The following is a 22,587-nucleotide window of genomic DNA, read 5'->3' as shown; positions in this document are numbered from 1 at the left end:
ATTTGTCTTGTTTCGTCCGTGTAGAAGCTTTCGGTAACCGTTATTACTGAAAATGAGACAAACAATAATAATATCCACCCTTTATCCGGGACACTAATGCTTGTTTCCACGTGATTATTGTGTACCTCGTGTCCTTCGTGTCAATGTCTCAGAATCCTCCAAGGGAAAGAGCAAACCGATCAGTATTTGGTATGTGCCTGACTTTGACTGCGTGGAACGTAGCGACAAGTTTATATAATTTCAGTGGGAAATATTCCTTACGACGCTACCGAGGAGAACCTGCAAGAAATATTCTCACAGGTTGGACCAGTCGTGAGCTTGAGGTAAGCCAAGAACGCTTGCAAAATACAAATAAAATAAATCTAGCAATTAATTAATTAATTAATTAATTATGTATTGGTGTTATGAAGTAAATAATGTGTCTAAAGTGTTTTTGACGTTTTCATTATATGAATTTCATTATGTTGGTATGGTTGTGTGTGAAGGTTGGTGTATGATCGGGATAGTGGAAAGCCGAAGGGATATGGATTTTGTGAGTATGATGATCCAGAAACGGCCTCTAGTGCTATTCGTAATTTGAATGGCTATGAGATGAATGGAAGATCACTGAGAGTTGATGGGGCTGCTACTGAGAGGAGAGACACAGAATTCAGAGACAGGGATAGAGACAGAGACAGAGACAGAGGTATACGGACATGGACTCACTTGTTTTGAGAAACAGACTGTTGCTAGACGTTTGCTTGTCTAATGTACAGGTTTGGGTCCACTTGGTCATCAAGCTGACCATGCTACCTATGGCTATCCGGTTCCTCCAGAAGATGCACCAGATGCAATAAAGAAAGCAGTTTCAAGATTACCACCAGAGCAAATGTTTGAACTAATGAAGGAGATGAAGGTATAAAATGTAAAACAGATAGACATCAGTCCTTATACATGTATATGTACACAGTTGTTTGTTACAAGAGCCTCTTGGACCCAGGTTAATATTAACAGTCACTATACACTTGTTACAAAGTAACTCTAGCTATAACCATCAGTCACTATGCACCTGCTGTACTTGTTTTGACAGAAACGACACTCCATACAGATGGGCATGTGTACACATACTAATGGATGTATATACATATACACAGCTCTGGAGTTTCTTACGCTGTTTAGCCGTAATCTCCTAAAAAATACTTTGTACGAGTATATACACTTATCCCTGACAGTGTGTCATCAGTGCTCAATGAATTGTAAATTTCTGTTGAGATACCAGATGAGTACCAAGGGTTAGGTTCATTACCAAGTTTGATAACCTTATTTTATCAGTATACATCAGGAGTGTATTTATGAAAGTTATCCACGAACACACGATTATACAGATATGGTCTACAAAACTGAGCCAAATTGCTAGTAGCACGTAGTTGATGTGATTTGTACTACTGTGGGTGTTCTGGATTGCTTCACTAATTTGTCTCTGTTGATTACGTCAGGTTTGTATTCGTGACAATCCAGAAGATGCCAGACGGATGTTGCTGCAGAATCCACAACTTGCGTATGCCCTTCTCCAAGCTCAATTGATCATGAAAATTATTGACCCAAAAGTGGCTGATGTGAGAATATGCTAAGGCAAGGGTATTGCTTGAGTTTGCTAGGTTTGTATGTGTTGTTTGTTAGGCGATTCTCCATTCTCCTTATGCAGAACGACAAGTTCCACAACACCTCGGTGCTGTAGACAGGGAACACCCAGTTCATCATCAACCAGCAATGCCACCTCACAGACCAATACAACAACCACCACAGCAGCCGCCACCAATCAGGGTGATGATTTGATTTTATGTACAAGCCATCACTATGTACATATTTTGTTGTTGTGATGTCTGTCTGTCTGTCTGTCTTGATGTTTGTCTGTCTGTCTGTTTGTTTGTGTTGATGTTTGTCTGTTTTTCTGTCTGTTTGTCTGTTTTTCTGTCTGTTTGTCTTGATGTTTGTCTGTCTGTCTTGATGTTTCAGGCCCGTAGGTAGCATTTTGAAAATGGTCTGGCCTAGCCTGTGCTAAGAGGGTGTGGTCCAAGGATAGCACGTTAAGAGGGTGTGGTCCACAGGTACCGTGCGAAGGGAGGAGTCTTCCAGTATTCCCGTTTCTATTATTTACTTTCATTTACCAACAAATACTTTAATGCAACCTATGCAATCAGAGACGAAGATCTTCATTGACAAAACATCCAAATTGTCTCAGCCTGTGCTCACTGTTGACAAACACGTTTGCAACATCAACAACATTCAACTTTATATTATATATATATATTAGTTATATATATATTAGAAATTATATATATTAGTTATTTAATTACCTATACCTTCAACCGGAAGTTTTAGCCAATCGCCGACTGGTGGAAGTACAAAATTTGAAATATGGTACGGCCAAAACTGGACCGGTTCTTACTGCCTGACTTGATGTCTATCTATCTGTCTGTCTTGATGTTCGTCTGTCTGTCTGTCTGTCTGCCTTGATGTCTGTCTGTCTGCCTGCCTGCCTGTCTTGTATGTCTTATATGTCTGTCTGTCACTCTGCTTGTAGTGTACTGCCAGTATGTCTCTATTCGTTAGTCCATCTGTTGTCTCATTAATTAAGTATATTAGTATTTGTACTTAGCAGTATGACTGTGTAGGAACCAATGCCTATGGGACCTCCGTCATCTGGTCCTCCAAGTATGCCATTGCCACCTGTTAGCATTCCTCCATCATCCTATCCACCTCGTTCTGCTCCACCTCCTGCTTCTGACCCTCGTGGACCTCCACCTGGCCGTGCAGGTAAGAAACCAATTCGTAACGAAACATCTATGAGAGCTGATACCATCAGCACATGATGAATTACACTCATTGAGTTCTTGGTGAGATGACTCCACTGTCTTTAATCTTGGTAGGCACTCAATTCTCAACATGAGGATTAAATATGAGCGTTTACTGTAAAACCAGACAGAGAATAGAACTGCCAAATTTAGGATGTGCTGTACGGAGACCAGTCAGCATGTTAAAGCCTTGGCAGGACAAATACACACACACACACACACACACACACACACACACACACACACACACACACACACACACACACACACACACCACTCACGAAGACATGAAAAGAGTCTTTAGTAATCTGATGCTAAATACTTAAAACTCTGTACATTACCTTTTACTGACATCATTGTAATCATAAGCACGATCTGTTTCTGTAGATCAACTTTCTTCCACAGACCAAGAGAAAGTATGATGTTGTGTGCAGACAGTCGTTTGCGAGGCTCAATGTGTGATTTTGATTTTGTAGGCCGCTCTCATCATGCAAGTTCTTAGTTTGTCTGATGAGCAAATTGCTTCTCTGCCACCCGACCAACGGCACAGTATTCTATTATTGAAAGATCAGATTGCACACAGCACAGGAAGGTAGATGCGAGCAGAGAGTCACAGCACACTAAACACTAGTACCACATACGTCTCTATATGCAGAGATATTTGACTTGTAGCTGTGGTGTAGTTAGTTGTTTACATGCTAACATCTTCCACTTCAGTGGCAAAATTCAAGGCGTACAAATGCGACATCATGTGGACCCACATTCCTATAACAGTGAGATGCACAGACTGAGACATCATTCTATGTTCATACAGTGTACAGTTTAATAATCGGGATTGTATCAGCAAATGCCTGCTCTGTTAGTCCCACATTTCACAGGCACTTTGGCAAAAAATCCATCCACTAATGACTGGCTGTCACAGTTGATGTTGATTTGTTCAAAGTACCACATAACAGGGACACGTGGTGGGGTGCAGTTACTGATCCTTTACAATTACATAACCTTGTGCTTTCTCTGCAATGTACCTCTGAAGTGATGTAGTTTAGCAAAAACAGTAGTTCATTAAATGACCTACAGGATGACATGATATTTGAGTAGTTAGTTATAATTTTGTATGCGTTAGAATTTCAAACCAAATTTTTGTTAATGATCTTTACTACAACTCGTGTAGCACAGCACAGTAGAACGAGGTTGTAATGTTGTCAGAAGTGTGTGTGTGCGCGCGTGTGTGTGTGTGTGTGTGTTTGTTAACACAATGTCTCTTAAACAGTTTAAAATGTCATTATGAAATTTTCAGAATATAAAAATCATCCCAAAAATCTTGAAAATGGGAACTCAGAACTAAACTCTGAGACTTAATATCACAAATTTTAAACTGACACCCCAGCATCCAACTCAGAAAGCACACTCTACGATTGGCATGTGGGTTACGCAATCCCATTGTATATGTAGCTTCTAGTAAATGCTTACTTGGTAACATTGTGCTTTGCTGGCATTTTGTCTACTCTTGAGGTCCAGACATCTCCAACAGTGCATTCTGCTGTCTCAGAAACATTGAATTTGCTAAATGGGACGGTAATGATAGCATTTGCTGCATCATCTCTGTTAAATAGCACGAGAGCATGCTCTTTATTTGGCAATGGTTTGTACCAAACCTAGCAATGGAGAAAATAATAACTTGTTGCACACCAAGTACGTACTATATTGAGATGTCATGATCACTTCTGTGTTTCCATCTCTTATTAATAGGTCTCCTGAATTTCCTGCATACTCTTGATTGATTGCAATGGCTGCTTTATTTGTCAGTATTGCTTTTGTAGCCTGCAACAAGTGCGTTTGTTTATAATTACAGTAACTGTAGAACATACTGGCAATTGGATACATTTGACATATTCCTCAGATCATTTCCTGCAATCAGTGGTGATGAGGTAACGCACCACAGACTGAAATGAGCTTTGTTCTCTACATCTGTCAAATCACCATTGCCAACTTCTAGCATGTCTGTAACAAACAATTACATAAGTCTCCATTGAAATACTGGGTGAGCAGCTAGTACATCACACCTGGATTATTCCAGCGATTGGGCCCTCCATACTTTCCTTTACCTACCAGTGAGTCGAGGTTGGTAAGAACGCCTTGCCATGTGGCATCGATATCCTCACATGTTCGCCACAAGTTGCTGTAGTCTACAAGATATAAAAAATTGTGTGCCTAGAGAATTATCTTCATATTGTTTGTAGAGATGATTTCATACTGGCACACCATGGCTGCCACACATCAGGTACATATGTGCAACCATTGAGACAATTAGAGAATACCATAGGACGACCTGTGGCATTCAATGCATTTCTCCATTTTGACATGAGAATTTCAGGTTTTTCCTGAATAAACAGTTTTAAAAACATCTGTTCTGTTTATACTTGAAGGACAGACAGACAGACAGTCAAGTCTAATCAACTGCATTGGAATTCAGCATCATACTGTTGTTCCACAAGCATCCACTTTCACAAAGTCTGCATCCCATGAAGCAAATAGCGCAGCGTCTTTGCTTTCATATCCCTACTCAAATAAAGAGAATTCATTTCCAGTAACCGCATCAAATATCCAATAATAGAGAAAAGATCCACCTCACTGGCATTCTGGTCTCTGTTGCAAAAGTGCTTTCCAGCATCAGTATACATGCTATTATATAGTCATATCAAAATTCAATTTGTTGCAACATCAGAGACTGGTGCAAATGTACCCAAATTTAAGTGATCTGCTATGCAGATAGTCTGCGAGAGCTTTCATTCCATGAGGAAATTTTGCTTTGTCATACTGAAACACATGCAAAAGCCACATCACATTAGAAAGCTAGCCATCAACTGTACACACACACACACACACACACACACACACACACACACACACACACACACACACACACACACACACACACACACACACACACACACAAGCAAACAAATAAATAAACAAATACACGCCTCCAAATATCCTGAAGCATTTCGAATTGCACTGCCTGTACCGACTCCTGCCCACCAGCCACCATCAATATTCACATATTTGTAACCAACCTTCTGCATCAATATAATAAAAATACATAAATAAGATTAAACTTACACATCACTTTTATATAACTAATTAACATATTGCAGTTTCATATATTGAATTTCAAGTTCATGATCATTTATTGCACCTGCATCCCTGATGCGATCAAAGCATCTGTGATCTGGTAGATGATTTCCTCATTGTAGTTTCGCCGGAAATAATTGTACGTGTTCCATCCCACTAGCATCAAATATATAGGAGACCCACATGACACATCAACGTTAATAATTAATCAGTTGCTAAACAGAAACGTGACACACTAATTAACGTAAACAATTAATTAAGTAATTGTATAACTAGACAATGCAAGTAGAAAGTCATGTCTACATACTAAGAATTCCAAGCTAGCCTCTAATTCATCTATGACGACGACTCAGCACAAATGACGACCAAAGACGTTTGCATTGCTGTGAGTGCGCAAACGCAATGCATTGCTAACGAGGTAATTTCGATTTAATTTAATGCGTATGCCGGCCGTATGCCGCTAGCTGCCTGTATGCTACAGCATCGCTTAAACACTAATAAACTGACTTGGAGGTTGAGGAGCCATGCCGTTGTCCAGGCCATTGGACAGCAATGCAAGCAACGACACGAACGAAAGAGCAATGACGAAAGCAGCCATCTAACCCGGAAATAAAATAATCACGTGATCAAGAAACAGAGCTAAACTTGTTTATTTGATTTATTAATGACGTCATTAGCAATTATACGTATAGCATTCGAGCAATATATTTAAACTGTACTGCAATCATTCCAGTCAACAACTATGAACAGTGGGCATGGTTAGAGTAAAATATCTCTGGCTAATAGTCATCGAGTTCCTGTAACAGCAAACAAGACATAGAAAGTGCCATAGGACATGTATTGAAAAAGACTCACATCGCTTAGTGGTCTTGGCTTGTGCTTCTTAATTTTTACGTTTTCGTTTCTAAACAGATGAATAATAATAAAAATAAATTTTAAGCTAATAGTAAGTTAATGTATTTAAATAATAAAATGCTTACTTGTGGCGTTTGCTTTTCTTCTTCCTGTGAGCTACAGACAAAAGAGAGGTAGTTTAGATAAATGTACCAATAATGTATTAATTGATTGTCTACAATTGTAGCAGCATGTTGCTCTCGTCATTAGAGTACCACAATCAATCAATCATGTTTTAGTAAAATCGTTAAATTATAGTCACTGCAAGACATTGCATGTTTTCTGTCTACATCATGCAATCTATAGGACTGTGGCTAAATGTCAGTACTCTGTAATAGAAATTGCAATGTTGTTTTGCATTACCTAGGAATTTGTTCCACTGCTTCGTTTCTATCTACAGGATTGGCGGAGCAGGGTGGGCCAGGTGGGCCATGGCCTACCCAACTTTTGAAAATGGGACCTCCGTCAATGGTTTTGGTGAGAACTTCCAAAAATACTGGTTCAAGTGATTAAATAAATTAGATATTTTTACGTTACTATGGGCGAGGCTTGGCCATGCAAGACCTGGAATGCTTTGCCGGCTATGTCTACTAGAGCATTGCTGAGAGTACACAAACGTTTACTTAGGGACTGGACTGTCTGCGAGATCATAAACTAAACACTTGCAGTCGAGCTAAATTCTATTCACTGTCAATAGGTTGAGCTACATAGTAAGTTTTCAGTGTAGTAACCACAGAGCACTGAGATCTGCCTGAAGATCTTAGAAGTTGACTGACTAAGAATAAAGCTGTGCCATATGAAGTAAATATGCAATCTGCTATTTGACTGTCTCTACATGTATTATCATGTGTGACTCATTTGACAGACAATAAACACTCCCTCTTAACACAAAGTGTGTCAAACACCAGAGTGCAAGTAACAAACACCATACATTCCCGATTGTCACACAATTGAGTAGTCAGCATGCATTCAATCATACTGAGAACGTATACCTTTGTGATGATGCTTATGACCATGCAATTGTGGCTGCAGACCACTTAGTTCATGGGAAACCATTCGATGTTGTACAGTGGAATGACTATCCATAGGAGCATCATCACCCTCTCCTTGAGACCCCGGCTCACTGCTGCCGCCACGACTCACTGACTGTTAAAAAACAGCAAAAACTAAAACAGAGAAAATAAGCAAATAGACTAAAATTTTATTCATACCTGATAAGATGGTTTCGCTTCTTCTTTCACATGAACCTCTTCACCACTTGCAGTAGATGATCCTAATACATCAGGTTGTGCTGAAATATTGGATACAACTTTACGATCTGCTGTGTAATCAGCAGAAACCATTGTATTCGCCTGCAGCACAAAGTCATGAGAAAAAAGATATGAAAACGAGAAAGCTTTCTGACTGAATGTGAGGTGATTGACGATTTTGAAAAGAGTCGTTCTGATTCTTTAAATTTCCTGTTTCTTCTATCACCTTTAGTACCTCCTTGCCTAGTAATTAATTAATGGTATTATATTAGCTCTGTTCATGTATATTAATTAATTAATTAATTAATTAAATTTTAGTATCTTGCCTGCTGGATAGATATCCATCCCAACCGCGAATGATGTTGCCATACATCTGCGTATCTTCGAGATAACTGCCTTCAAAAGCATAGATTTGTCTCTCTAGACTCGCTAGATTTTCCTAAAAACCAGAAATTGATATCAATGAAACAAACTTTTAGGTATATTTACTTGAAGTTCTGCTTTCTTTTTCACGAGATCTGACAACTCTGAACGCGTGTCCGGAGGTTGTGAGGTCGCCATGCTTAGCATCGCTATTGTAGTTGAAGTCCGGGAGCTGCGTGCGCAACAAGAAAGCCCCGGATTAGCATAGGTTAGTGCACTAACATAAATTTACTGCATTAGAGTTTGCCCGACACACCAATGATTGAGTGCTCTCTCTATTCATTGTTAACAACTGAAATGCTGCGATACTGTAGACTTAGTTCCTAACAGTAGCAACGTTAACATCCGGGCATTCCACGACAGTAGAGTCAAATTAAAAGACACACTAGTACTATAGTGCCAAATCAGTAACTTGTAAGATGTTGCCATTACAGACCGAACAATTAACAACTAAACTCTACGGCAATAAAGTGCAAATACCTGAAAATGTGTACGAAGTCTGAAAACCGGAAAATTAGACAGACCGGACCCACAGCCATCTAATCTAGGCGTATCAATCATACAGTTATGCATGGTACGTACATACGCACGCAACCCATACATGCGTGCTCCACTAGCAGTACATAGTCTACTTATGTTATAGCTTGGCCTAAATCTACAGCATGAAGTGTACCATACATGTACACATGCATCTATATCACTACGCATACTGTACCGTCCAGAGCAAGCGGTCACGTGGATTACAACAGGCGGTCACAAATTGTCTACAATTTCAATCTGCTCTCCTGTGAATGAGTGGACAGTTAGTAAAGAAATAGCTAGCAAATCAATAAAGCAGGGTGTATGAACGCCGACACCATCACACACTACCAGTAGTACACAACATACTGAAAGGCAAATTTATACCACACACCCAGCCGCACACTTAGTATACGTAACCAAATCCACCAATCAGTTGTTTCGAATTTTGCCCGGCGTGTAGTTCTTGTCGATGATCGGCTCTTGCAAGAAAACGTGCAGACATCGTTCGTTCTGTGCCAGAGGATGACCTGCCACTCTGATCAAACAATCAAGATGAGAATCAACGACCACAACCTACGAGATCGTGTCGTACTTGGCAATAAACTGTTCCAATCCCTTCCGTCTATCCTCAATGAAATCATCATTAAATAGCCCTGCAATCACACTCAATTAATCGATGATATGATAGTTATAACAATGTGAATACCGTCATCTCCTCTAAACGGAAGTTGCCGCTTGAGTGCTTTTCCTGGTAGAGCTGGCACCACAATCTACAGAAACAGTGTGTCATAGCCAATGCCTGTTCAATTGGACTGTCTCGCTTTACTCACCTTGCTTTCACGTTCTAATTCATTTCGAAGCCACTCGAAATCGCTGTACCGACGCCTTACTGTTGACTCTTTTATCTTAAATATTGGGAGGTTGGTCTACGACACAACAGATCACAGCACTCGAGACATAAAACGAGTCACTTTCATTTTCTCACAAAATGCAATAGACTCCGAACGTCAATTTGCGCGTTAATAGCAACATTAAAATATTTCATATTTAATTAAATAATTAAGTTAATTAATTAATTAATTAACTCATGCAGTAGATGAATGAAACAAATGCTTTGTCGCTCAAAGTTTACACAATATCTGAATCTACACACACAAACTATAAAAAAAACAAGCCAAAATAGCGAAAGACAGACAAACGGGAGAGAGCAATTACTCTACCCCTGCTGCGCAAGCGCGCACGGAGTGTACGCAAGCAATAGTGTCTACACAAGGTCGTCTCCCCCTGTGGGGTCCCACCATCAAAACTAACGTTGTATAGAAGAGAAAAGCCACAAGACATAGAGACCAAGACCATACCCGCATGCGAACTTCATAATCTGTGTATCTGTTTCTCCCTAGTCCGTGAGTTTGAGGGCTGCCGACGTCGATTTCCAAAAAGTTGGCTGGAGCTGCGTATGCGTCCTCTAGAGACTGTTTCTTTGAGTTCAATCTCCTCGTTTCCCGACCAGAATCTCCACTCTCGTCTTCTGCCATGCTGTGACCTTCCCGAGAGCCCCGTATGTGGTCATTCTATTTTTTGTCCTTTGTAGTAGCAAGACGTGTCAAGCATGGGAAAGAAAGGGAAGAAGGGAGCTGGTAAGAAAAAAGGTTCGAAAAGTTCTACTGCAAGCAGTACGGAGAGAAAGAAGGTGGAAGAGCCGAAAATGACGATGGAAGAAGCGAGACTGGCGTTTCTGTATGTTGTTGCTATGGAGCTGTAGGCTGGTGATTGATAGTGTTGAGCTGATTTGCAGAATAAACGTGAAGAAGAGGTCGTGCGATGAGTTTGAGAAAGAGCTGGATAAATTGAAACTCGATAGGGAATGTCTGAGGGAGAAGGTAAGAGGAAGTTACACACACACACACACACACACACACACACACACACACACACACACACACACACACACACACACACACACACACACACACACACACACACACACACACACACACACACACACACACTTTTACAGGTAGGTAGGACGTCAGTTATCTACTGTAAACATGCCGTTTTGCGGAGTGTTTGAATAAGTGACAACTTGTTTTGACATACAGGCACAACGTTACACTTTAGTGTTTTCAAGAACGTTCTATATTTTCTTAATTTCCAAATTGGCGTGTGTAAGCAAAGAATAGCATTGAGAGAGTAAATGGTATTTGTGCATAAAACAAATGTGTATATTAATGATGGTACTGTATATATATATATATATATATATATATATATATATATATATATATATATATATATATATATATCGTACGTGTTAATGCCATCATGTGAGAGACCATCCCAATTGCGTTACAACTTAAAATCGGTATTAGACAGGTTTATGATGTGAATCATATTTCTGTTTTACACCAATTTAGAACATCCGCTTGCTATCTAGGGGCCAGTGTACTAGTTTGTACGACATAGCATTACAGACAGACAGACAAGACAGATAGACAGACTTGCTGATTTGTAGCGTATTGTAGACTGCAATAATACCGTGTATAAGAAATATGTATTGATAGACAGACAGACAGACAAATGCCTGATGAATTTGTGTTATGTCTTTTGAGGGACCACCCGTAATATCTATATGTTAGACCGAACATATGTTTGGGATGGTCTCAAAAATATCTGGGCCAAGTCTGAGTAAATGTCTATCTTTTGCAGAGTTGACTGACATTTTATGCTGAAAACTAGCATACTGCATGATTATCATAATTCTTTTTATTTAGAACAGGAGATTAAAGATAGAGCAGCTGCGATATGTAAAGGATCTTGCAGGACAAATGAAGGAGCAAGATGCTGAGGCTGCTCAGGCTGCAACTGTTGCTCGTGAACACGTCGAAGAAGCAATAAGAGAAAAACTACAAGCTGCACGAGACGCAGAGAACGATATCAAGAAAATGAAGGAGAGAATACAAACAATAAAGCTCAGCACTGAAGACTTGAAAAGAGAAGTGAAACTGCAAGAAAGATACAAAGTCAAATGATAGTGAAATGCTTATTAACGGATGATCGTTAAGTATGCAGTGTTACAGGATGTCGGACAACACAAAGACAGAGAGCAAATTAACCTTTTAGAAGAAACTTTGATGGACTGGCAGAGAGACCTTGAACAAACTGAAAGTACAGTTGAAACAAACTGGTGTACTAGAGATAACATCTTGAGTCGTTTTATGAGTATAGAGGATTTAAAGAAAAGCCTCAAACTGACTCGTAGGGAAATAAACGAACAGGCAGAAGAGCAGATTGGAACGCAGCGACATACTGCCGCTGAAGTAATTAGTCAAATGGAGGTGGTCGGTTGGATACTGAGTCAGTGTTTATTTGTATTGCAGTATGCCATTTCTCATCTTGACAGGGGCACTCGAAAGCAGATTATTGAAAACGAGAGACTGCACAGAGAGGTAAACATACGCGATGTGTTGTAATGTCTGCTGTATGTGTTTTGTATAGATTAAAATACATCGTGATGCCGTCGGGGTGTTGCGTTTGGAGGTCGAGGGTCTAGAGAAACGTAATCTGGACATGCTGACAGAGATGATGAAAAACGCTGGAGATGAATTAGCCATAGCAACGTAAGAATTTGTAAATTTTTATTTGGCCACATCGAATGCTGTAGAACGCCAGGAGTCAAACTTTATTGTGTGTGTGTGTGTGTGTGTGTGTGTGTGTGTGTGTGTGTGTGTGTGTGTGTGTGTGTGTGTGTGTGTGTGTGTGTGTGCGCGCGCATCTGTCTTGTCTGTCTGTATGTCTACACTTGCAGTATGATCTTCAACTTTTTTCAATACAGGCAGTTCTATATGCCCAGAGTTGAGCATGAGGAGGACGACGAGAATGATGAGCTGGATCTCACACACGACGACGATGAAACCGGAACGTACTCATCAACAGATGAAGAACACACACCAGTATATTGTACACATAAAGTCACACGTTAATTATTAATTGAATAAAAAAATTTGGCTCAGGATGACGACCATCACTTGACTAAGTCAGAGATAGCCTCTTTGTATGTCGTCGGCAAGGGCTTGAAGCCCGAGAACAGTGAGGCCAACGAAGGAGCCAGTGCAAAAAGCCCTGGCAAATGGCCTGTCACAGCCAACATGCTGAAATCAGTGCTATCCACTTCATAACGATTTTAAAACAGATTACTTAATTAAATGTTTTCATTAAGTAAAATACAATGACAATGAATTGTATGTACGAAGATTGTGTTATATACAAAGAGAGTAGACTACTTTGGCTGCCACAGTGCGTTTACCTTCTTGCTTGCCTGAGCCATAGCCAGGAGCGCCTGCAGTATATATACAACACAAGTGCACTCGATGAAATACAGTAACACTGACATCAATGGATAATGTGACTGTCATACATCCATTGTTGCCTTTTCCTTCGCCTCGTATTGTTCCACTCTATCGGCCACTTTCTGCTGCTTCTCTTCCCTGCCAAATTAGGATAATTTTGTAGTTTAATTAGAGAGTACTTGTTCACGCGATCAAAATTGAAATACTGCTCACCGACGTCTAGCTTGAAATTTTTGTCTTGCGGCTAGTCTTGAGCGGAAGTTATCTCTGTTGAAAACAAATGATTATGCATGCAGTGTCCACATATATAAAGTAAGCAGACTATATGGTTAGTACAAGGAAATCGTTATTGACATTGATGGCAGTTGATGTGCTGTCACTCACTGAGTCACCACACTGTCACACACACACACACACACACACACACACACACTTGCCATCTGCTAAGTGCACATAAAATCATAGACTCATGGAAACACATCAATTAATTACTTAGATACTTAGTAATTGATTATCACTGATTTGCTAATATTTATTAAACTTCACTTAATTAGCACAACTAACCCTCCACCCATCAGGACATCATCTCTCGTCTCTAGAGTCAAATCCGTCATTATTAATTAGACAATCACTCATCGCAAGTCAGTCACGTGATTATACCAGGACTATGCTCTCGTTGCCGTCGTTGTTCAGCCTCTGCAAACTTTTTCTCAATCCTCGCTTCTCTCCCAGTTGCTTTAGGCAGCAATTCATCCATTACCTTTACAGAAAAGAAACAAAATAAACCAATGCAGATCAGGAGTGTAGCGTGGCATGGGCTAGACGGGGCTATAGCCCATCATTTGTAGGCGTGGTCTTAAAATTTCTGGACTTTAAATACGTAATGCTAGGAAAAGCACTTTAACTTAGTTAGAAAACTGTTGTGCTGGACAGCACACTGAGACAACCATCATTCCTATAGATCTTATCAAACAATGCGACAAAAGTTATTCTTCTAACATTCTTTGTAACCAGTTGCTCCTAGATCTGTTAGCCCGGTATCGTTGGTCCAAAATTTTAACGTCTTATAACTTACCTAAAGTCTACAATGAGTTAAGAAAGACTCAATGGACTTGCACTACATGCACTTCAACTATAGAACTGACGTTGATTATGATGCCAACCTGGATATGTCTGCCAACTAAACAACCTCTCAGAATGTCTTTCTTGAACATACTAGGTTTCGTGTTCCTCATGAGTACACATATAGTATACCATGATGCTATGTTGTAGACATGAAATTCATCTGGTAATGAGACATTAATGTATACTATGGTATCCACAAACTCTTAGTGAAACGTTGCTAAATTGTCCAAGTTTGCACTACCTTTTTGTAGTCTGGATGCACCGCTGCAATGGCATAGCCAGAGCAAAATGATTGAGGAGTTCATTATTAATATTAATTTGTTCAAAATTAACTGTATATGTATATGTATATACATATAGATTTACAAACTAACAACGTATCATTTCAGTACTGTATAATTATGTACATAAAATCACTCTATTAGACTATAAAAATAGATGAGAAACTATGCCCAAAACTTTTGGGGGTACTAAACCCCCCAAGAACCCCAATAACCCCCCATAGCTACGCCACTGACCACTGACTTAACATATCAGTTAACTAAAAGCTAATAAGAAGTGGGCGTCTCCTGTAGCAGCATAAAGTCTAGCCCCCCATTTCTAGAGGCCACGCTACACCCCTGTGTAGATGTACTGTATCATTCAAGTTTAAAACTACTACAAGTCTAACCACATTTTTTTGCTCTCTGTGTTTCTTTTCTTCGTACTTCTTTCTCTGTCGATCATTACGTTGCTTTTCTTCGTCTTCCAACACGAGAGCACTTCCTGACTTACGAGTAACAGGTGGCTACAAAATTATTTTAAAAATTAAAATTACAAAATAAATTACTTATGTCTGAAACTTGATTACTTACCAATGTAGGTCCTATGGGACCTCTCACTTGAGACTTCTCAACTGTAGGCTTACCCGTTGAAAACAACAGGTTTTCAACTTTTGAGTTTCCAGCTGTACATGTTATCACGCTGTCTCTGATGGTGTCTTGTTCAAAGTCATCGAGTTTGGATGCAAACTGAGCGTAAACATAAACTGTAACGTAAACATTGTATGTCATCATAACTAAATCCAGATTACTTTCCATTTATAACGTGTCCGGACAGTCTTCTGTAACTCACTGACCGGAATGCCTTCATAATATTTCTATATGCAACATACATATGTACACTGTATATATGAGTTATAGTGTAAATTCTATTACAGACAAATTTGGTGTAGGTTAATATTAATTAATGAGAATTGAACCTGCACTCTAATAGGTACGCTAAATAATTTATGACTGACTAGCTAGACGACTCACTATGTACAACTGCATCTCCCTTACACACACGTGTGCGTGAGTGCACACACACACACACACGCACACACACACACACACACACACGCACGCACACACACACACACACACACACACACACCAACCTTGTTCAGTTTCCCACTGTTCCATCTCACAACAAACTTCTTGAATAGTTTCCTGGAGTCAGAATTGCTTAGTTCATCAAAATACCGATGCCGCTAAAGTTTGCAACAAACCGCTCTCAATCTAAATACTGCAAGTAGTCTACACTAATTTGATACCAAAACTGACCTTTTCAATAAGCCACAAACGAAACTCAGAACTCTTTTCAAAAAAGTCATGTTTTGTTATCGGGTCTTAGACATCAGTAAAATAAATTAACAACATTAAACTTAATATTAATGCTAGCTAAGTCAATCACCTAATGAATTGCGTTTCTTGCTTAGCTTCTTTTGGCCTTCCTGCTCTTTTCTTTTCTTGCGCTTTTTCTTACTTTGGACTTTGACTGAACGTTTAGTGTCTAAAATACATTGAATGCATGAACTATTAGACAATTAACACGGCTAATTCAGACAAAGACATGCCTCCAGTCGATAGCTATAGTCACTATTTGACATAATTCTAAATAATTGATGCTTGTGTGCATGCGTTTGCTAACTAAAAAAGGGAAACAAAGTAACTGTAAACGCCGGCTGGCCAGAGAGACAAATCAAAAATAAAAAACAACAAAAACTAGGAAAAAAATTGGAAGGGACATGCATGCACCGCCAAAGACAAAGGATTGTATGTATCGTGACACACCTGAGACATCAGACGAGCGTGATATCGACGCTGAGCTGGTGTCAGAGTCAACGCTAGAGTCGTCCTCTGATGGCCCGTCACTTTCACTGTTTCCTGAGCTTTTAGTGTGCTTTCGCTTGTGTCTGAAAGAAAGGTACTGCATACGAAGCAGCAAACAACATCTCAAAATTCAATATGAGCTTACCTTCCCATACTATCACAACTACCAACTACGTGAGGTCCCGTATGAGAGCATTGTGCTTTGATTGATTGATTGATTGATTGAGACTTTATTTTACGACTGGAATCCCTCGACACAGTGGCCGATCTTCCGGGAACCGTGCTTACAAGAAACAATTTACACTATTAATTACACTCAATCTAATCCAGCATACAGATATAGTTCCTTAGACGATATCTAAACACTACTATACTCTATTTGAAATCGTTCTCAATGAGGAAGGGAGCAAGTTCCAGAAACACTGGGCCCGATAGAAGAAGGTACGGCGCAGGGCTTCAGTGTGCGGCCGTGAGAGGATGACTCCTGACGCTGAGAGACGCGTGCCATACGTGCTGCTGATGTCCGCCTTCTTGAATCGAAAACAAATTTCGCTGGGAGCCAGCGAATAGAAACCGCGATGAGCTGGAGATCCTAAGTAGAAAGCATGACGTGTTTTGCAGGTGCTCAGGCCATATTTTGCAAGGATAGGTGACATATCACCAGTGGGCTCCCTATATACCACGACGACCATCAAGGACTCATAGACATCTCTTTTCAATTCTCTGAAGCTTTTTAGTAATTTGAATGACCTGTATAAAACGCCTAATTTTCGTGCAACTTTCTTCACAGCGGAACTCAAATGGGGACGCCAATTCAGATTGTGATCGAAAATAACACCCAGATACTTTGCAGAGTCTACTGGTTTGAGAGCAACGTCATAATTGATAAAGAAGAACGATCAATTGTATCACAAAATTTTCAAAATAGAACCAATTTCGATTTCTTTCCATTTAGCATCATCAAATTGTCTCTGAATCAGGCTGATAATAAGTTAGCATCAATTTGAAGAACAGACAACACATCATTATAGGAATCACCAGATGCAGAAAGACATGTGTCATCAGCATATGAAATGACTGAAGAACGTAAATCACCCAAAGGAAGATCACTTGTGTAGAAATTGAATAATAATGCCCAAGTTTTGAACCTTGCGGAACTCCTCTCAAGCAGCGGAACCGAAATGACTTCACATCTCCAACTTGGACAAACTGCCAACTATCCATTAGATAATTTGACAGCCACTTATGAACATTACCTACCACCCCACATTTGGCGAACTTCCTAAGTAGAAATTGATGGTTCACAGTGTCAAAAGCCTTACTCGAGTCAAGAAAGACTACACCAGAGCAACGGCGATTATCCTTTGCTTTTAGGAGGTTATCTGCTAAAATTCCCACAGCATCCTGGGTAGATCTGTCTTTCTTGAAACCATACTGTGACTCCGGAATAAGCGAGTTAGATTCCAAAAATGAATTCAGTCGACAGAAAACAAAGTGCTCCAATAACTTGGAAACGGATGATAGTAATGATACTGGGCGATAATTAACGGGTCACTTCTGTCACCAGACTTGAAAACCGGAGTGACCCTTGAACATTTCCAGGCACTAGGGACCTTCCCAGTGGAAAGGGAGACATTAAATAAATCAGCAAGTGAGGCTGCAATTGCAGAGGTGCCCGCTTTGAGAAAACGCGCTTCAACTCCATCTGCACCACAAGCCTTCTTAACGTCCAGATTCTGGATAAGACGTAAAACATCTTGTTTGCTAACGCTGAAAAAGAAGAAAGTAGATCTTCACCTGCATCGTCCCTGCCGTCTGGAGACATAGTTTGCTGCAAAGACGTTTCATCAACTGTCCCACAACAGAACCAAATTCCCGCCCTATAGACACAACGGATGGACTTGGAGGAGAGCGCTCTCTGCCCCGACCCACAAGGTCATTTACCACCTTCCAGAAGCGATGAGGCTGGCTATGGAGCGATGTAAGCGTCTTGCGGAAATATTCAGCTTTTGCCTTCCGTAAAGAGTACTTGACCCTATTTCGACATTGCTTGTATTCTCTTTCAAAGAGTAGTCGTTCCTCAAGTGAGCGTTTGCTTGAAATAGACGCTCGACGACAAAAGTCTCTTTTACGAATAAGCTTGATAGTAGAGTCGTTCATCCAAGGCAATGGAGTAAACTTCCTTCGACGATGACTTCTAATTGGAAAGTGGTCGCCCACCACATTCATGAAAATTGACTTCCGCGTGTCCCATTTATCATTAGTATCCGTAAAAGCAGATACTAGAGACCAAGGCGCTTTATAAAGAGCATCAATAAATAATGTCACTTTATTGTCAGGCATTGAACGATAACGACGGTCTAAAGGGCGAGGTGAACAGGAGGGGAAGTCTGGTACATCCAATGATGTTGTGATCACTAATTCCACTTGAATCAAAAGAAAAAGTATTAGAAAACTTTCCTGGCAGCGATGTAAGAATAACATCCAAGAGAGTGGTTGTAGTAGCGGTAACTCTCGTTGGTTGAGAAACTATATTGCGTAGTTGAAAAAGGTTTAGAGTATCCTGGAACGTGTGTCCTGTGCGTTGTAAAAGTCGAAGTTCAAATCACCAAGTAGGACTACATCATCAGAAATAGAATATATGATGTCAACTAATTCAGTGAGTTCTCTATCCAGGCAAGTAAGTGAGCCATCCGGGGAGGGGGGGGGGGGAAGAGGTAAAGAGCCCCACCACACAACGTTTGGAAGGAGAGATTTCCATCTCAAGAAGAACAGCTTCCAGATCTCTGAAAGACAAGATGGTAGATTTGAATTCTGGCCACTCCTTTACTGTACCACAAAGGCAGTTAGAAACATACAGACAAACACCCCCACCATGCCTGGATTGGTCAGAACGATACAAATTATACCCAGCCACCATAAGTTCACCATTGCTAACATTGGAATCCAGCTTTGTTTGTGGTGTGACTGCTGTAATCATACATAAAATTCCTTATACTAACAGACAAATTTAAACCTAAAAAAATATCCACACACTAAAAAAGTGCAACACAAAAAACTACAGCTGCCAGTCGTGCTAAAGTCATTGTGAGATATTTCAAATATCAAGAAGATCTTCATGAGATCGTCCCTTATTGATGTCAGCAGCAGACAGTTCACCTCCTCTGAAGGCTTTCACATCATCACCCACCTCAAAATCTGCTATGCCAATGTCAAGGACATTTGGATTTGAGCGAACTTCAGCCAATCTGCACATAAAACGCAACATCAATAGTGTGCACTGTTCACAAACAGATAAATATAACAAGTTTGTAATACTTTGAGAATTCAGCATCAAATGCAGAGTCTTCATCATCAAAGTTCTACAATCAAATAGAAAGAAAATTGACATTGACTATTGGTACACCTATACCGTAAATAAATTAAGAAGAGTTCATACAAAGTCTGAGAATCGCCTTGCTATGTCAACAGGAGTGTCAGTTGAGTGTCCAGAAGCAGCTACGTTGGGGACTGGTTGAGATTCTTGTTTGTCGTTATCCTGACTTTGCTTCATTCTTTGTTTTTCCACTTCAAGTGCAGCTTTCTGAGCAGCTCGACGTTGTTTTGCTTCCTAAAGAAATAGTTGATACATTTACACTTCTCAATTTAGTCAAGTGTGTTGAAAGTTTGTCTGTTCCATGTTAGTTCAAACCCAAAAATATTCTAAGTGTGACAAAAACATCAACACACACACACACAATTTCTTATCCCAATACACATGGTTCGACAATTCAAGCACCATAGGCCTCATTTCCAAGAAATTTCAAGCTCCTACAACCACACTGTTATTAACTAATAATTATTATCGTGTAATAACACACAACAAAGGGTAATAAGACACGCCAAACAGCACATAAAAATTGCACATTAATCAATTAACAAGTTATCATGTGTTACACTGTCACATGTCAGTATGTCATAAACTAACAGTCCCATCAGTGTCCATGCCATGTAACTACAAGTAGTGTGGATACCTGCCAGTTTTCATAAGCAATGTTAAATGCTTGAGCCACAGTCAAACACATTGCCTGAGCCTACAGAAAGAATCAGTCATCCACATAATAAAAACGACATATACTGAAACAATGACCTTGGATCTTTTGGTACACAGGAAAGCGTGACACTCAAGCTTTCCATTTTCAGAGTCCTTGGAAATGTAGCAGAACACTTTGTCATAATTCTCATCAGCAGTACAATAGGAAACTCTACATGTTTACATAATATTAGTTTGCATGTGATAAATAGTAATTTAATGTACTAATGGTAATATGCCCCAAATGAAGGGTATACAATACACAATATACAATACACAATATACACTTTCACAACAAGCAATCTATAAACGAACTTGAATTCCTTGGTCTCTGTAATCTGTTTTTTGGTTTCAATCTGTCTGCCCACCTGTCCACCCACTCACCCATTCACACCCTTATCCCAATCCTAATCAAAACACCCACACATACACCTACTCACCATATCCCACCCACTCACACACCTACTCACACAGCCCACTCACTCACCTACTCACATGACCACCCGCTTCATACACCTACTCACACACCGCACCCCCTTACACACCATCACTCGGCCCACTCACACTCCATAATCACCCATCCCCACTACCATCCACCCATCTACCTACTGTCCACTGTCCGTTTGCACAAATATGAGACTGGCTGGCTGCATGCCCACCTTCCCTCCCTCCTTGTGTTCAATCTATCTATTGATCTTTCATGCTCAATTCACCACAATTCTCTTGCCTCCTCACCAGACTATCTCAAGCCATCCACGCTTCCCTGCATCTATGTACAACTCGTGCTTATCTCTCTAACTCACCTGTATATTGGTAGTTCATCAACTCTAGTCTAAATAGTAATAAAGAAATCAAATACAAACTATAACGGAATAGTTACAGTAGAAACCTGTGTTGTCATATCTAGAAGTTTGATGCTTTTGGCAGATACAGTCAATGACATTTTCTGTAACTTGATAGCTCGAGCCCGAGCCTAAACAATCATTTATGTCAAAAATCTCTGCATAAAGTACAGATGTCCAACCAACATGATGTATAATCTTGCGAACGGCTTCATCTGTGCAGCCGGTTCCACATGCTTTGCTCACAGGAGAACTTCCTAGATACTGTACAAACACAGCACAAAATACACATGCTGCTTGCAAAATGTCAAATACATTAGTAAAAGGCAATAATTTAGCTCCTCGTTCATGCTCACACCAATTTTGTGACCACTTGATTTTTGACACAAAATTAATCTATGTGATAACTGCTGAGAGATAATAAAAGCATAGAACCGCACAATTATAATCATTTGTCCAACCTCTATAGATGCAAAGTGTAAGGATTGCTGTTATTGTTATTGCTATTATATTTGTTGTTATGCTACTTTACTTATACCCCATTTACACGAACACGCATAGTGAGTCAAGCTGCGCCAGCCCAGTTTTCCAGCCCGCGTTTACACAACACACTCTGCAGAAGGAAGCCAATGCGTGTCACTAATGTGCGTTAGTTACTTGAGCTTGACATAGCTCACGTTAGCTCACGTTTGCAACAGACAGAAGCCAAGCTGCTACCGTTTTATCTCAATGGCTTTACAACAGTCACATTGTAGAGTAATTATGTTAATGTTCCTAGAGTGTAGCTACGCCTACGTCTGTTATGAGACTATTTAGGTAGTGTGCACAACACAATACATTGCTTTTCGTCTACTATATGATCCCTGCCTGTGTACTTCCCCGGCCTCTCGTCTACAATATCCAGAATGCGTAGGGCATATACGAGACGTCGTAGGTCTATAGCCAGGCGACTGTTGTGCACATGCAACAACGGAGTTCAAAAGCTAAACTTCTTGCTCATCTTGGCCGCTCTATA

At 40.1% G+C, this 22,587-nt stretch overlaps 7 protein-coding genes and 1 pseudogene across 9 annotated transcripts in view; 2 read left to right on the top strand and 6 right to left on the bottom strand.

The window, feature by feature from the left end:
• Positions 1-67: 67 nt before the first annotated feature.
• LOC134186810 (cleavage stimulation factor subunit 2-like) lies at positions 68-3,579 on the top strand. The gene is made up of 9 exons (XM_062654868.1): positions 68-189; positions 245-323; positions 486-685; positions 756-895; positions 1,476-1,595; positions 1,660-1,803; positions 2,655-2,796; positions 3,222-3,250; positions 3,311-3,579. Exons 1-9 carry the CDS (start codon positions 144-146, stop codon positions 3,428-3,430), a joined length of 1,020 nt encoding a protein of 339 aa, XP_062510852.1. The 5' UTR covers positions 68-143; the 3' UTR covers positions 3,431-3,579.
• On the bottom strand, positions 3,460-6,575 carry LOC134186809 (alpha-galactosidase A-like). Of its 3 annotated transcripts, none has more exons than XM_062654865.1 (12): positions 6,474-6,575; positions 6,031-6,122; positions 5,819-5,911; positions 5,578-5,651; positions 5,462-5,516; positions 5,316-5,393; positions 5,089-5,215; positions 4,898-5,020; positions 4,717-4,835; positions 4,557-4,655; positions 4,305-4,489; positions 3,460-3,599 (listed from the first exon to the last, which is right to left on the bottom strand). In XM_062654865.1, the coding sequence occupies exons 1-12, from the start codon at positions 6,562-6,564 to the stop codon at positions 3,548-3,550; spliced, it is 1,188 nt and encodes a 395-aa protein (XP_062510849.1). In that variant the 5' UTR covers positions 6,565-6,575; the 3' UTR covers positions 3,460-3,547. The 3 variants fall into 3 exon arrangements, with proteins under 3 accessions (XP_062510849.1, XP_062510850.1, XP_062510851.1); XM_062654866.1 differs by having other exon boundaries at positions 6,031-6,181; positions 6,474-6,560; XM_062654867.1 differs by lacking the exon at positions 6,474-6,575 and adding an exon at positions 6,274-6,455.
• Positions 6,576-6,606: 31 nt separating this feature from the next.
• On the bottom strand, positions 6,607-8,705 carry LOC134186812 (chromatin modification-related protein MEAF6-like). Its single transcript, XM_062654869.1, has 8 exons — positions 8,600-8,705; positions 8,437-8,549; positions 8,266-8,353; positions 8,072-8,212; positions 7,853-8,006; positions 6,947-6,977; positions 6,822-6,870; positions 6,607-6,763 (listed from the first exon to the last, which is right to left on the bottom strand). Exons 1-8 carry the CDS (start codon positions 8,678-8,680, stop codon positions 6,746-6,748), a joined length of 675 nt encoding a protein of 224 aa, XP_062510853.1. The 5' UTR covers positions 8,681-8,705; the 3' UTR covers positions 6,607-6,745.
• A 713-nt stretch (positions 8,706-9,418) lies between these two features.
• LOC134186651 (sorting nexin-12-like) lies at positions 9,419-10,590 on the bottom strand. Its single transcript, XM_062654657.1, has 5 exons — positions 10,414-10,590; positions 9,886-9,981; positions 9,762-9,825; positions 9,648-9,708; positions 9,419-9,590 (listed from the first exon to the last, which is right to left on the bottom strand). Exons 1-5 carry the CDS (start codon positions 10,588-10,590, stop codon positions 9,485-9,487), a joined length of 504 nt encoding a protein of 167 aa, XP_062510641.1. The 3' UTR covers positions 9,419-9,484.
• Positions 10,591-10,603: 13 nt separating this feature from the next.
• LOC134186649 (myosin-3-like) lies at positions 10,604-13,334 on the top strand. Its single transcript, XM_062654655.1, has 9 exons — positions 10,604-10,792; positions 10,851-10,935; positions 11,827-12,075; positions 12,133-12,220; positions 12,281-12,372; positions 12,433-12,501; positions 12,551-12,672; positions 12,888-13,005; positions 13,066-13,334. Exons 1-9 carry the CDS (start codon positions 10,665-10,667, stop codon positions 13,228-13,230), a joined length of 1,116 nt encoding a protein of 371 aa, XP_062510639.1. The 5' UTR covers positions 10,604-10,664; the 3' UTR covers positions 13,231-13,334.
• LOC134186650 (pre-mRNA-splicing factor CWC22 homolog) lies at positions 13,228-17,050 on the bottom strand. Its single transcript, XM_062654656.1, has 13 exons — positions 16,804-17,050; positions 16,620-16,741; positions 16,240-16,338; positions 16,110-16,174; positions 15,944-16,036; positions 15,599-15,664; positions 15,381-15,536; positions 15,197-15,313; positions 14,062-14,161; positions 13,966-13,996; positions 13,615-13,668; positions 13,470-13,539; positions 13,228-13,391 (listed from the first exon to the last, which is right to left on the bottom strand). Exons 1-13 carry the CDS (start codon positions 16,809-16,811, stop codon positions 13,332-13,334), a joined length of 1,041 nt encoding a protein of 346 aa, XP_062510640.1. The 5' UTR covers positions 16,812-17,050; the 3' UTR covers positions 13,228-13,331.
• A 584-nt stretch (positions 17,051-17,634) lies between these two features.
• Positions 17,635-19,001, bottom strand: LOC134187230 (uncharacterized; annotated as a pseudogene).
• A 608-nt stretch (positions 19,002-19,609) lies between these two features.
• The window catches only part of LOC134186541 (low density lipoprotein receptor adapter protein 1-A-like), a 4,569-nt gene continuing 1,591 nt past the window's right edge, over positions 19,610-22,587 (bottom strand). The window contains exons 3-10 of the mRNA XM_062654530.1: positions 21,759-21,836; positions 21,620-21,703; positions 21,534-21,562; positions 20,788-20,902; positions 20,672-20,731; positions 20,098-20,268; positions 19,977-20,020; positions 19,610-19,906 (exon numbers count right to left, since the gene is read on the bottom strand). Of these exons, the coding sequence (XP_062510514.1) occupies positions 19,756-19,906; positions 19,977-20,020; positions 20,098-20,268; positions 20,672-20,731; positions 20,788-20,902; positions 21,534-21,562; positions 21,620-21,703; positions 21,759-21,836 (732 nt within the window). The 3' untranslated portion in view covers positions 19,610-19,755. The remainder of the gene's footprint in view (positions 19,907-19,976; positions 20,021-20,097; positions 20,269-20,671; positions 20,732-20,787; positions 20,903-21,533; positions 21,563-21,619; positions 21,704-21,758; positions 21,837-22,587) is intronic.

Source organism: Corticium candelabrum, chromosome 11 (assembly GCF_963422355.1).
Source record: "Corticium candelabrum chromosome 11, ooCorCand1.1, whole genome shotgun sequence".
Lineage (NCBI taxonomy): Eukaryota > Metazoa > Porifera > Homoscleromorpha > Homosclerophorida > Plakinidae > Corticium > Corticium candelabrum.
This window is presented reverse-complemented; position numbering and strand designations above follow the sequence as displayed.